Below are 12,717 nucleotides of genomic sequence, written 5' to 3'. Positions count from 1 at the left end.
GAAATTGAGGCTTTGAGAGTTATTGTCAAATAGTAAGAAGAAAGGAAACTAATATTTTGAGTACCAAATGAACCAAGCACTGTATTTGGTGTTTTCTCAGGTCCTTATTTTAAATAAGTAGATAATTTTCTGACAGAAAATTTGATCAATCTGTTGGTACATTGTGTAACCACATAATACATCTCTGTCTTACCAGCTGTTTCTGTTTTTTTTTTTCTTTACTTCCTTTATTCAACTGTGATTGTTCACTCAGTTTTTATCTAATAAGAATGCCCTGATAACCTGCTTTTTATCATGTGCTTTGCCCAGCTGCTTAAATATCTATGGTTGGTCATATAATAATGATCTTGGTCTTTTTTGTTTGATTTATAGATTCCTGAATTTGACAACTTGTACCTGGATATGAATGGAATTATACATCAGTGTTCCCATCCTAATGATGATGATGTTCACTTCAGAATTTCAGATGATAAAATCTTTACTGATATTTTTCACTACTTGGAGGTGTTGTTTCGCATTATTAAACCTAGGAAGGTGTTCTTTATGGCTGTTGATGGTGTGGCTCCTCGAGCAAAAATGAACCAGCAGCGTGGAAGGCGGTTTAGGTAAAACATTTATGGTTTATTTTAGAATACTATTTAGATTAATAAAATATATTATTTTAACAATAACTGACAACATAATGCATTGTCTGCTCATGTTTCTTTTCTGCTTAAATTCTCCCAGAAAAGGAAATATCTCATAATGTCACATTTTATCAATCAAGTAAACAAATTAGTAATTCAAGCGAAGTGTTATTTCTCAAAGCAAATATTGGGCTATATAAAATTACTCTTTATCACAAATTTTTCAAACATCTCCTTGGATAATTTGAAAATAGTAGTGGTAAACTCCTATAGGTAATCTGCCCTGAGCTAGGAAACTGCAGAGTAAACTGAGAGATTGTTCTAATGAGACATCATTAACTTTTAATTTGACAAACATTTGTTGAATACCCAGACTCTAAACTGGATGCTCTCTGATTGAGCATGGGTCCAGGGCAGGTGAGACTAGAATGTGATTGCTAGAGTATGAGAAGAGAGCTGAGTTATGATACTCAATGTATTATCAGCTGTGCAATTTGGGTAGTAGTAGAAGTAAAAGGATAAGAAGAGGTTGTACATAGAAGGTTTTAAAGTCAAAATTCTGGTCATATGGAATATTTCTGAATAATAATGATGGCATTCTGTGTCCTTGTTTATGAGTAGCAGTGGTAAAGTTAAGAGGGTTGTTAAGGGTGAAGGAAAGAAACCCCAAGTCCAGCATGTTTGATGGGTCATTAGTATAATGAATCCTTTCACCACAATACCAGGTAAAGTAATGGAAAGGGCATCTGTGTATGAAATGTAGAAATCATCAAGGAAAGTAGGAGAGTACATTGAAGAAGGCCAGCAGTGAGAATGGGAACTGGATGCTCAAAAGTACTGATTTAAATATCAAAAGAGAAAAGATACTGAAGTTATTGTAACTTCTGTGAATTCTTTAAAGACAAGGACAATCTCTTACTAAAATTTAGATTCTCAAGTACTACCCAAGACTTATTTAATCTGAATCTCTAAAAATTTGGGCCCTGGAAACTTCTTTTCAGACTCCCTTGGTATTTGTTAAACTAGTTTGGGGGAGCTACTGGGCTAGAAAATCCAGTGTTGAGAAAGGATTATATAAGCCTGTTGTATCAGTCAGTATTCAGTTGTAGGTAATAGAAACCTAGCTATTTTAAGCGTAAGTGTATATAATAGAATTATGTACGTGTAAAAATTGTAAGAGCCAATAGGGTGGGAATCTAGGTGAGCCTGAATTCAAGAATGACTTTCAGAACACACCGTACAACTGACCTACCAATAGGTGGCACTGTTCCTACCACATTCAAGAAGATGAGAAGTTCAGAGACCCCCATCGGAACGGGTGGTTCCAGGAACTTATTCCTTTAGCTGTGATGCAGCTAAACTGTTGGTTCCAAGAATATATCACTTTAGTTAAAATTCAGCAATCGAGAAGTTACCACTCTTGTTAGCTCTAGAGCCCCAATGCACCTGCTCAGTCTGTATCAGAACAAACAGATGCTTGGTACCTTGCTTCTCAATACCTACAAAGCTGCTGAGTATTGAGATCTCTTCTACTAGTGATGAACCCCCTCCGCCGACCCCCACAACCCCAGTGCCTCAGCTGTCATGTAGACTTTACATACCTCTACATTCCAAACCTTTTATGGAGGCGTCTGACAAAATCTAAGTCATATCCAGAAACCTAGCGACAGGAAAGCCTGAGAGTTTAATTTTTTTTAGCTTTCTAACCTCTCCAATATCAGAAGACGAACTAGGAATGGAATGTATGTTGGGGGCCAATTCACCATAACCACCACAACCATTTTCTAAATACTCTGCTGACATCGAGTACCAGTCAGCTTTTTCTCATTCTCCACAGCAACTATTTTCTCTATTCATAATCTTTAATTATAATCTTTATCTCTTACTCATTTTAAAGTCTCTTGCCGTCTGGCTTTCATCCCCATCATGCTGCTGAAACTTCCTTACAAGATTACAAATAGATTCCTTATGGCTAAATATAAAGAATAATTCTGTCTTTATATTACTTAATTTATCTATGGTATTTTAATGTTAACTATTCTTTGTTTCTTGAACCTCCTTTCCTTGGCCTTCATGTAACCACACTCTCTTTGACAATACCTTTTTACTCTACTTGTTATCTTCCTCTGCTTTTTCTTAAATACTGATGTTTCTTAAGTTTTTATCCTAGGTCCTGAGTCATCTTATTCAATGACTTTAATTACTGTATCTGTATTGATGACTCCTAAATTTATCTTTCTGATAGATATCTCTCTCCAGAGCTCCTGTATAGCCAAATCCCTGCTAAATGTCTCCTTTTGGACACCACAAACCCATTTCAGGCTTAACATGATGAGAGAACTGAACTCATCTTTGCCTCAAAACTGCCTCCCTTCTATTTTTCCTACTTCAGTGAATGACAACACCGGCAAATAGCTGGTCAGCCCCAAAGTCCAAAACTAATTTGAACTTCTTCCTCTTTCTCATTCCTCACATCTCAGTCCTATTTATCTAGTCTCTTAAATTTCTCTTATCTATTTACTTCTTTTCATCTTTATTGCTACTATCTCAGCCTAGGCCACCATAATCTTTGACCGAGATTACTTTAATAGTTTTACCTTGTCCCTGTCCCAAACATTCTGTATTGTGGCCTCATTAACATTATGGCTGTTTAATAGTCTATCTCCCCACTAGAGTTTCTCTTTTGAAGAAAGAACTTATCACATAGTAACATGAAATAATCATTTGTTCAATCAAAAAAGGGGGGGGGGTGTGGAGAAAGAAGGAATGGCTTTCATTGGAGAGATTACAGAGTTGCAATCTTAAAAATTTTTGTTATATTGAAGAGATTGGTAAGATAGAAGGGTTAAATATGAAGAAAGTTTATCAAAGAAATGGAATTCCACAGGGAACAGTAAGTAAAGCTATTAACAAGGCTGTAGAAAATAGACATAAAGCAGAGCTTCCTAACTTGTATGCCATGTGGCATGCTGATGTGCCCCAAATGAGTTAAAAGAAAAACTGGACAATAATTAGGATGTCTATATTCAAACCTAGATCCATCTGATACTAAAACTTTCGTTCTTCCTAGTGAATCCTATTGCTACGAAACTGATTTTACCAACTGATGCCATTAATGTTATTAAGCTTTTATTTTACATGTTTTTATAAGGAAACCCAGAGGTATACATTATAATTTTTTTTAATTTATTTTTTATGGTGACATTGGTTAACAAAATCCAGTAAGATTCAGGTGCACAATTTAACAGTAAGGCATATATATATAGTGCATTGTGTGTTCACCTCCCATAGTTAGATTTCTTTATATAACCACATATTTGACCCCTTTTACCCCATCTACCTCCCTTCAGCCCCGCCTCACCCCCCGGTTCTCCCCCCAGTAACCACTAGTCTGTTGTCCATGTCCATGAGTCTCTGTTTGTTTGTCCTGTTTATTTGTTGCTTTTAGGTTTATATCCCACATATAAGTGATGGGGTTTTCACCTTTTCTGTCTGGTTTATTTCGTTTAGCTTGGTTATCTCAAGGTCCATCCATGTTGTCACAAATGGCAGTATGTCTATTCTTCTTATGGCTGAATAATATTCCATTGTTTATATGTACCACAGCTTCTTTATCCAATCATCTGTCGTAGGACACTTCAGTTGCTTCTATGTCCTGGCCACTGTGACTAGTGCTGCTGTGAACATCGGTGTGCCAATATCTTTTCAGATATGAGTTTTCAAGTCTTTGGGGTAAATAACCAGTAGAGGGATTGCTGAATCATATGATAGATCAATTCTTAGTTTTTTGAGGAAACTCCATACTGTTTTTCATAGTAGCTGTACCACTTTGCAGTCTCACCAGCTGTGTATGAGAGTTTCTTTTTCTCTGCATCCTCTCCAACATTTCTTGTTACTTGTCCTGTTAATTATAGCTATTCTAAGGTGTGAGATGGTATCTCATTGTAGTTTTGATTTGCATTTCCCTAATAGCTAGAGATGATGAGCATCTTTTCATATGTTTTTTGGCCATTCGTATGTCTTCTTAGGAGAAGTGTCTGCTCAGGTCCTCTGCCCCTTTTTTGATTGGATCATTTGTTTCTTTGTTGTTATTGAATCGTATGAGTAATTTGTATATTTTGTATATTAAGCCCTTATCGGAGGCATTGCTTGCAAATATATTTTCCCATTCAGATAATTGTCTCTTTACCTTGTCGATGGTTTCTTTTGCTGTGTAGAAGCTTTTTAGTTTGGTGTAGTCCCATTCATTTATTTTTGCTTTTACTTCTCTTGCCTTTTTAAGGGACGTAAATCCTCTTTAAGTCCAAGGTCCATGAGTTTAGTTCTTATGTGTTTTTCTATGCACTTTATTGATTCTGGTCTTATATTCAGGTCTTTGATCCATTTTGAGTTAATTTTGGTGTGTGGTGATAGACAACAGTCTAGTTTCATTCTTTTGCAGGCGGCTTTCCAGTTTTCCCGGCACCATTTATTGAAGCTTTCTTTTCTCCACTGCAGGTTATTGGCTTTTTTGTTGAAAATTATTTGCCCATATAAACATGTGTTTACTTCTGGCTTCTCGATTCTGTTCCACTGGTCTGTGTGTCTGTTTTGCTGCCAATAACATGCCATTTTGATTACTGTCGCTTTGTAGTATAATTTGAAGTTGGGCAGAATGATGCCTCCAGCCTCGTTCTTTCTTCTCAGGATGGCTTTGTCATTTCAGGGTCTTTTGTGCTTCCGTACAAATCTGATGATTTTTTTCCTATTTCTTTAAAAAATACCAATGGGATTTTGATGGGGATTGCATTAGAGCTGAATAATGCTTTAGGTAATAAGGTCATTTGAACTGTGTTGATTCTTCTAGTCCAAAGAACGAGGAATATCTTTCCATTTCTGTGTATCTTCTTCGATTTCTTTTAATAGGATCTTGTAGTTTTCATTATATAGGTCCTTCACTTGTTTCATTAAATTTATTCCTAGGTATTTTATTCTTTTTGTTGCAATTGGAAAAGGAATTATTTTTTCCACTTTTTTCTCTGATGCTTCATTATTAGAGTATAGGAACACTATGGATTTTTGAACATTGATTTTGTATCCAGAAACTTTACTGTAGTTGCTTATTTCTAGTAGTGTTCTTGTGGAGTCTTTAGGGTTTTCTGTATAGAAAATCACGTAATCTGAAAATAGCGACAGTTTGACTTCTTCGTTTCCTATTTGGATACCTTTTATATCTTTCTCTTGTCTGAATGCACTTGCTAGGACCTCCAATGTTGTACTGAATAACAGTGGCGATAATGGACAGCCTTGCCTTGTTCCTGATCTTAGAGGGAAGGTTTTTAGTTTTCCACCATTGAGTATAATATTGGCTAACAGTTTGTCATAGATGGCCTTTATTATGGTAAGGTAGTTTCCTTCTTTACCAGTTTTGTTAAGTGTTTTGATCATAAATGGATGCTGTTTTTCGTCAAAGGCTTTTTCAGCATCTATTGATATGATCATACAATCCTTATTTTTTAATTTGTTTATGAGGTGTATCATATTAATTGATTTGTGTATGTTGAACGATCCTTGTGCCTTTAGGATGAAGCCCATTTGGTCATGGTGTATAATCCTTTTAATATGTTGCTGTATTCGGTTCTCTAGGATCTTATTTAGGATTTTTGCATCTGTGTTCATGAGAGATATTGGTCTGTAGTTTTTTGTTGTTGTTGTTGTTTTTAATGTTATCTTTACCAGGTTATGGTATCAGAGTAATATTGGCCTCATAAAATCAGTTGGGAAGTATTGCCTCCTCTTCGATTACTTGCAAGAGTTTGAGGAGAATAGGTATTAAATCTTCTTTGAATGTTTGGTAGAATTCACTGGTGAAACCATCTGGTCCTGGACTTTTACTTTTTGTAGGTTTTTGATGATTGTTTCAATTTCCATACTGCTGATCAGTCTAGTTAGATTTTCCAGATCTTCTTGATGCAGTCTAGGAAGGCTTTATCTCTCTAAGAACTGGTCCATTTCTTCTAGGTTATTAAATTTGGTGTTATATACTTTTTCATAGTATTCTTGTAGAATCTTTTTTATTTCTGCATTGCGTGTCATAATTTCTCCTCTTTCATCCCTGATTTTATTTATTTGAGTCCTTTCTCTATTTTCTTTAATGAGTCTAGCCAGAGGTTTGTCAATTTTATTAACCTTTTCAAAGAACCAGCGCTTTGTTTCATTTATTTTTTCTATTTGTTTGTTTGTTTGTTTTCAATTTCATTTATTTCTGCTCTAATTTTGGTTATTTCTTTCCTTCTGCTGACTTTAGGCTTCATTTCCTAGTTTTTTAAGATGAAGCATTAGGTTGTTTATTTGCACTCGTTCTTGTTTTTGGAGATAGTCCTGTAATGATAGAACTTTCCTCTTATGATCACTTTTGCCGTGTCCTAAAAGTTTTGATATGCTGTGCTATCATTATCATTCATTTCTATGTCTCTTGATCTCTCTATTTATTTCTTCTCTGACCCAGTTATTCTTCAGTAGCATGTTATTTAATCTCCATGTATTTGTTCTTCCTTCTTTCTTTTTACACTTGATCTCCAGCATCAACGCGTTATGATTAGAGAATGTGGTTGGTATGATATCAGTCTTCTTATATTTGTTGAGGCGATCTCTATGTCCCAGTATGTGATCAATCCTTGAAAATGTTCCATATGTACTAGAGAAGAATGTATAAGCAGCTGTTTTGGGAGCAAGGGCTTTGTAAATGTCAGTTATGTCCAGTTGATCTAATGTGTCCTTTAAGGGGAGAGATCTAGAGACATCTCTCAATCTGCCATGTTTCTGACTTCACTCTCTAAAATTTTGTAATTTTTTTATATAATATTATTAGAGACCATTTTAATAATGTACTTCTTGTTTGATATTATTAAAGTATGTATAATGAACATTTAATGCTATTCTTTTGAACTTGTTTCTAGAATCAATTTGCTGTATACTTGTGATAAGAAACAATAACTTTATAAGTATTTGTAATGTTGTCAGTTTCATACTTTTATAATGTTCTACTTCTATAATCGTTATCTGAAAAAACTCAGTTATTTAAATAAATAAACGTCCTGAGGCTCATCTTTATCAATTTTGATTCTTTCAAAACTTGTTTTATGACTTGAATCTTAAAATTGATGAATTAGTATTTTAGTTATAAAAGCATCTAATTAAGTTTACTTTATCTAAAGATCTCCACTTTTTCCCAGAAAGTTAAGGTATTTTTTCCCTTAATCTTTAAGGTCAGCAAAGGAAGCAGAAGACAAAATAAAAAAGGCAGTAGAAAAAGGAGAAACTCTTCCTACAGAGGCCAGATTTGATTCCAACTGTATTACACCAGGTAAATTCCCTGAGGAAAAAAATTGAGAGATTTAACAATGCAAATGTAAATTTTTTTAAATGTGTTTTTCTTTTCTAGTATCTACTTATTTTTGTCCCTAAGATTCCATTTGCTTTATTTTTCCAATCTTGTCTCCTCATAAGATGGTTTGGTCACCTTGGTAATAAGTGCTCCTATGAAGACCCACTGTAGGGAATTACAGATGTTGATAAGAGCAGCTATAGACGGAACTTCCCAGCTGCACAGAATTATAGACCTAAAAAAACTTGGAAGACCTGTCCTACTCCCGCCATTTATTTGTTTGAATACTGACTCAGTGAGGTTGCGGCTTACCCAAGTTTATGTAGCTATCTTGTTGTGTTCAAAATAAGAAACCTATTCTCCTAGTCCAGAGTGCTTATTATTCTATGTCTCAAAGGCAGTTAAGATTTCTGTGACTTTAAGGTTAAATGGATTTATCAATATTATGTTTAATTTAATTTTATATGCAACACCATACTCTGTACTTCTTAGAGCTTTATCTAACATCATTATAATTCTTTACTTTGAAAAAAAAGTCTTAAAATTTTACTTTTCGGTGAATTCTTTACTAACTCTGATAATTTTTTTTTTTTTTCATTAAGTGCCCTAATCACACAGTGCTTGATTTAATAACCAGTTTTATTTTTATTATGGTTTAAGACTCTATTGCCTTGACTATTGACCATCTCAGCTTTTCATAAACATAATCAGTTTCCAGATTAATAATAATATTCCAGGTTAACAGTAGAAATAATAATAGTTGCCTTTGTTGTTTTTATTGGCAACCTGATTGAAGGTGCTTGCCTTAAAATAAAAACTTTATAATCCAGCAGAGGAAATAGAAGATTGAGGTTCATTAGATAGTTGAAACTCTGTCCTTGTGTGAAAAATATTTGAAGCATAGTCCTGAGGCAGTAGTAACATTCCTTTACTTTTGCTATGTGATGTTAACTTCATTTTAGGGTAACCAGTGAAATTAGAAACAGTTGTGATATTTGCTAGTGAAAAGTACGACATTGCTTTTCTAGATAAGTAAAAGAGCTTTTGACCTTTGGAAACCTTGCACCTGGCTGTTGCGTGGATACCCAGATCTAATTCCATGTTGTCACTGAGAACTCACTGTTTTTATAAACTTTTTATTTATAGGGACTGAATTCATGGCCAGGTTACATGAACATCTGAAGTATTTTGTAAATTTGAAAATTTCTACGGACAAATCCTGGCAAGGAGTTACCATCTACTTCTCAGGCCATGAGGTTATTATTATTATTATTATTATTTAAAGAGGCTTTTTAAACTTATTATTCTGATGCATATTCCATTACCGCATTAAAAAAACAAAAAACATTGTATTTAGACTCCTGGAGAAGGAGAGCATAAAATCATGGAGTTTATCAGATCCGAGAAAGCAAAGCCAGATCATGATCCGAACACCAGACACTGTCTTTATGGTTTAGATGCTGATTTGGTAAGTATAATGTTTGTGGTTATTATAACTTTATGCCATTATAGTTAAATACCTAAGATTCTTAATCATATATAAGAAGCTTTTTGGATGGGGAAACAAATATCAGAGATATACTAATGCTTGCTATTTCTGCCATTACCAAAGCAATTGGAAAAGGAGTTCTTTTGCCATATGTTATGATCAGCAGGTCTCTACAATCATTCACACTTGACTGACTCTACTGCTATGAATGATCTGCCGAGGTCAGGGTAGAGGGCCCCTTTTTACACTCAATATATAACTTTCAATACCACCTGATTTGATAACTCCATGACCCAAATAATTTTACTAGATTTGTTTTAACTTTGTTATGGAACTTTCAACATAAAAGTAGAGAAGATAGTATAATTAACCTACTTGTGTACTTTATCCACTTTAAATAATTTTCAACTCTTATCCCTAACCTTCTATTTCCTTTCTTCTTCTCTTGATTCTTGAAGCATATCCCAGATTGTATTATTTAATTTATAAGTATTTCATAATATTTTTCTAAAGGAAAGGGTTATTTAAAAAAAAAAAACACAACACCATTATCCCACATAACACAATGTTAACAGTCACTGTTTAATATATAAATAACCATTTAGTATTCTTATTTCCCTGATTGCCTCCTTCATTTCGTTTTGTTTGAATCAGTACTAATAAACAACATACATTGCAATTGATTGATATATCTCACTAGACTATTTAACTTACTTTGGAGATTAGACTACTAAATGAGTAGATTAACTGAAAATGCCTTTTCCAGCTTTTTCTGAGATTTTACATACTGGAGGTATCGTGGCCTCCAGAAGAGTTCTACATTCTTCAGTCAGAAAAGCTGCTGCCTTTAATTTCTTCTCTGTTCCCCTCATGGCAAGTTGAAAGGTGTGAAAATCAAGAGAAAGTTTTCTGGATTTTTTTGTTGGGGGGGGCAGATGATGATTATAAAGGTCATGTGAGTGTCTAAGGTAAACATTTTTTTTCTTAGAAAAGTGCACTCACTTTACCCCATTAATAACCTCTAAATGGATAATATTTTGATTTTTGTATATTTAATGTGCTAATAAATTGTGTCATTTTCCTTAATCACATTTGTTATATGGAAATGATTTTATTTGATTGCTTTTTATAAACCTGATAAAAAATGAGAATAGAAACACTTTTTAATCATTTTTCATCAGATTATGCTTGGGTTAACAAGTCACGAGGCACAGTTCTCACTTTTAAGAGAAGAAGTTCGGTTTGGTGGCAAAAAGACACAAAGGTAAATCACATTACATATATTTTGGAAGGAAAAAAAGAAATTAAGAATAGTAATCCCTAAACAGATTAGGATCTGTAAATATTTTCTCACATTCCATGGGTTGCCTTTTCACTCTGTTAATAGTGTCATTTGATGCACATAATTTTTAATTGTGATGATATCCAGTCTATTTTTCTCTTTTGTTTCCTGTACTTATCGTGTAATGTTCATGAAATCACTGACAAATCCAATGTCATAAAACTTTTTCCCATTTTATTCTAAGAGTTTATAGCTTTAGGTCTTATATTTAGATCTTTGATCTGTGTTAATTTTTGTTTATGGTATAAGGTAAGGGTCCAGCTTCATTCTTTGCATGTGGATATCTGGTTTTCCCACCAGTATTTGTTGAAAAAATTGTTTTTTCTCAATTGAATGGTCTTGGGACTCTGGTTGAAAATCACTTCACCAAATACATGCAAGGGTTTTTTTCTGGGCTCTGTAGTCTATTCCATTGGTCTATATATCTGTCTTTATGCAAGTACCACAGTATTTTAATTACTATAGCCTTATAGTAAGTTTTGAAATCAGGAAAGGTGAGACCTCCAACTGTGTTCTTTTTCAGGATTATTTTGGCTATTTGGAGTCTCTGAAGATTAACAGTTTTTAGGATGGATTGTTTTATTTCTGTAAAAATACATCCTTGAGATTTTGATAGGGATGGCATTGAATCTGTAGATCCCTTCGAGTGATATTGACATCTTAATATTAAGTCTTCCAATCCATTAACATGGAATGTCTTTAATTTCTTTCAGCAACATGCTGTATTTATAGTGTGCAAGTCTTTTGCTTCTTTTTTTCCTTATTAAAAAAAATTTTAATATAGTTACCATGCTATACATTTATCCCCAGGACCTATTTAACTTATAACTGGAATTTGTACCTTTTGACCACCTTCACCCATTTCACTCACCTCCCACCCCCAGCTCTGGGAACCATCAGTCTGTTCTCTGTATCTATGAGTTTGGTTTTTTACCTCTGGTTTTTTTCTTTTGCCTCCTCGGTCAAGTTTATTGCTAAGTGTTTTATTCTTTTGGATGGTATTGTAAATGGAATTGTTTCTTAATTTCCTTTTGGGATTCTTTGGTGTATAAGACTCTGGTGTATAAAAACAACTGATTTTTGTATGTTGGTCTGCAGCTATGCTGAATTTGATTTTTAGCCCTAGTAGCATTTTTGTGGATTCTGTGGGATTTTATATGTATATAGAATAATGCCATCTGTAAATAGAGATAGCTTTACTTCTTCTTTTCCAATTTGGGTGCTTTTTATTTGTTTTCTTGCCTCAGTGCCTCCACTAGGACTTCCAGTATAATGTTGAATAGCTATAGTGAAAATGGGCATCCTTGTCTTGTTCCCGCTCTTGGAAAGAAAGCTTTCTGTCTTTCACCATTGAGTATGATGTTAGTTATTTTTTTTAAAATACATTCTCTTTATCTTATTAAGGTGTTTTCCTCTATTCCTACTTTGAGGAGTATTTTTATCATGAATAGGTGTTAAATTATGACAAATGCTTTTTCTGCTAAATGATTGTGTGGTATTTTTTCCTTTTTATTAATATGGTATATTACATCAATTTTTTTTCTTATGTCGAACCATCCTTGCATTCCTGGGATAAATCCCACTTGGTCATCATGTGTAATCCTTTCAAAATGCTATTGTTAGCTTATATTCTTACCTGTATTTAAAGTTGGAGTATAGGCTAAGAGCCAGGAAGAATATAGACCCCTATACCATACCAGGGAAAGATAAGAGAAAGAAGTGATAGTACCCCACCATTGAAGTCTTGGACTGTACTCAGTAGATATAAAAGTATGTACTCACTTATCTATTTGCTTTCTGCTGGTGGACAGCCTTAAATGGGTCAGATCCCACTGCTTTATTATATCTATTACATATTATTTATGCTTTCTCACTTCTGAGAGTCCTTCCACAG

General features: G+C 34.0%; 1 protein-coding gene across 2 annotated transcripts in view; it reads left to right on the top strand.

Moving 5' to 3' along the window:
* XRN1 (5'-3' exoribonuclease 1) overlaps window positions 1-12,717 on the top strand; it is a 117,195-nt gene that overhangs the window by 9,249 nt on the left and 95,229 nt on the right. For both annotated transcript variants that reach the window (XM_039876474.1, XM_039876475.1), the window contains exons 2-6: window positions 373-605; window positions 7,874-7,971; window positions 9,139-9,248; window positions 9,350-9,460; window positions 10,663-10,745. In XM_039876474.1, coding sequence (XP_039732408.1) covers window positions 373-605; window positions 7,874-7,971; window positions 9,139-9,248; window positions 9,350-9,460; window positions 10,663-10,745 — 635 coding nt within the window. The remainder of the gene's footprint in view (window positions 1-372; window positions 606-7,873; window positions 7,972-9,138; window positions 9,249-9,349; window positions 9,461-10,662; window positions 10,746-12,717) is intronic.

The sequence above is a fragment of the Pteropus medius genome, unplaced genomic scaffold, assembly GCF_902729225.1.
Source record: "Pteropus medius unplaced genomic scaffold, Ma_sr-lr_union100, whole genome shotgun sequence".
Lineage (NCBI taxonomy): Eukaryota > Metazoa > Chordata > Mammalia > Chiroptera > Pteropodidae > Pteropus > Pteropus medius.
This window is presented reverse-complemented; position numbering and strand designations above follow the sequence as displayed.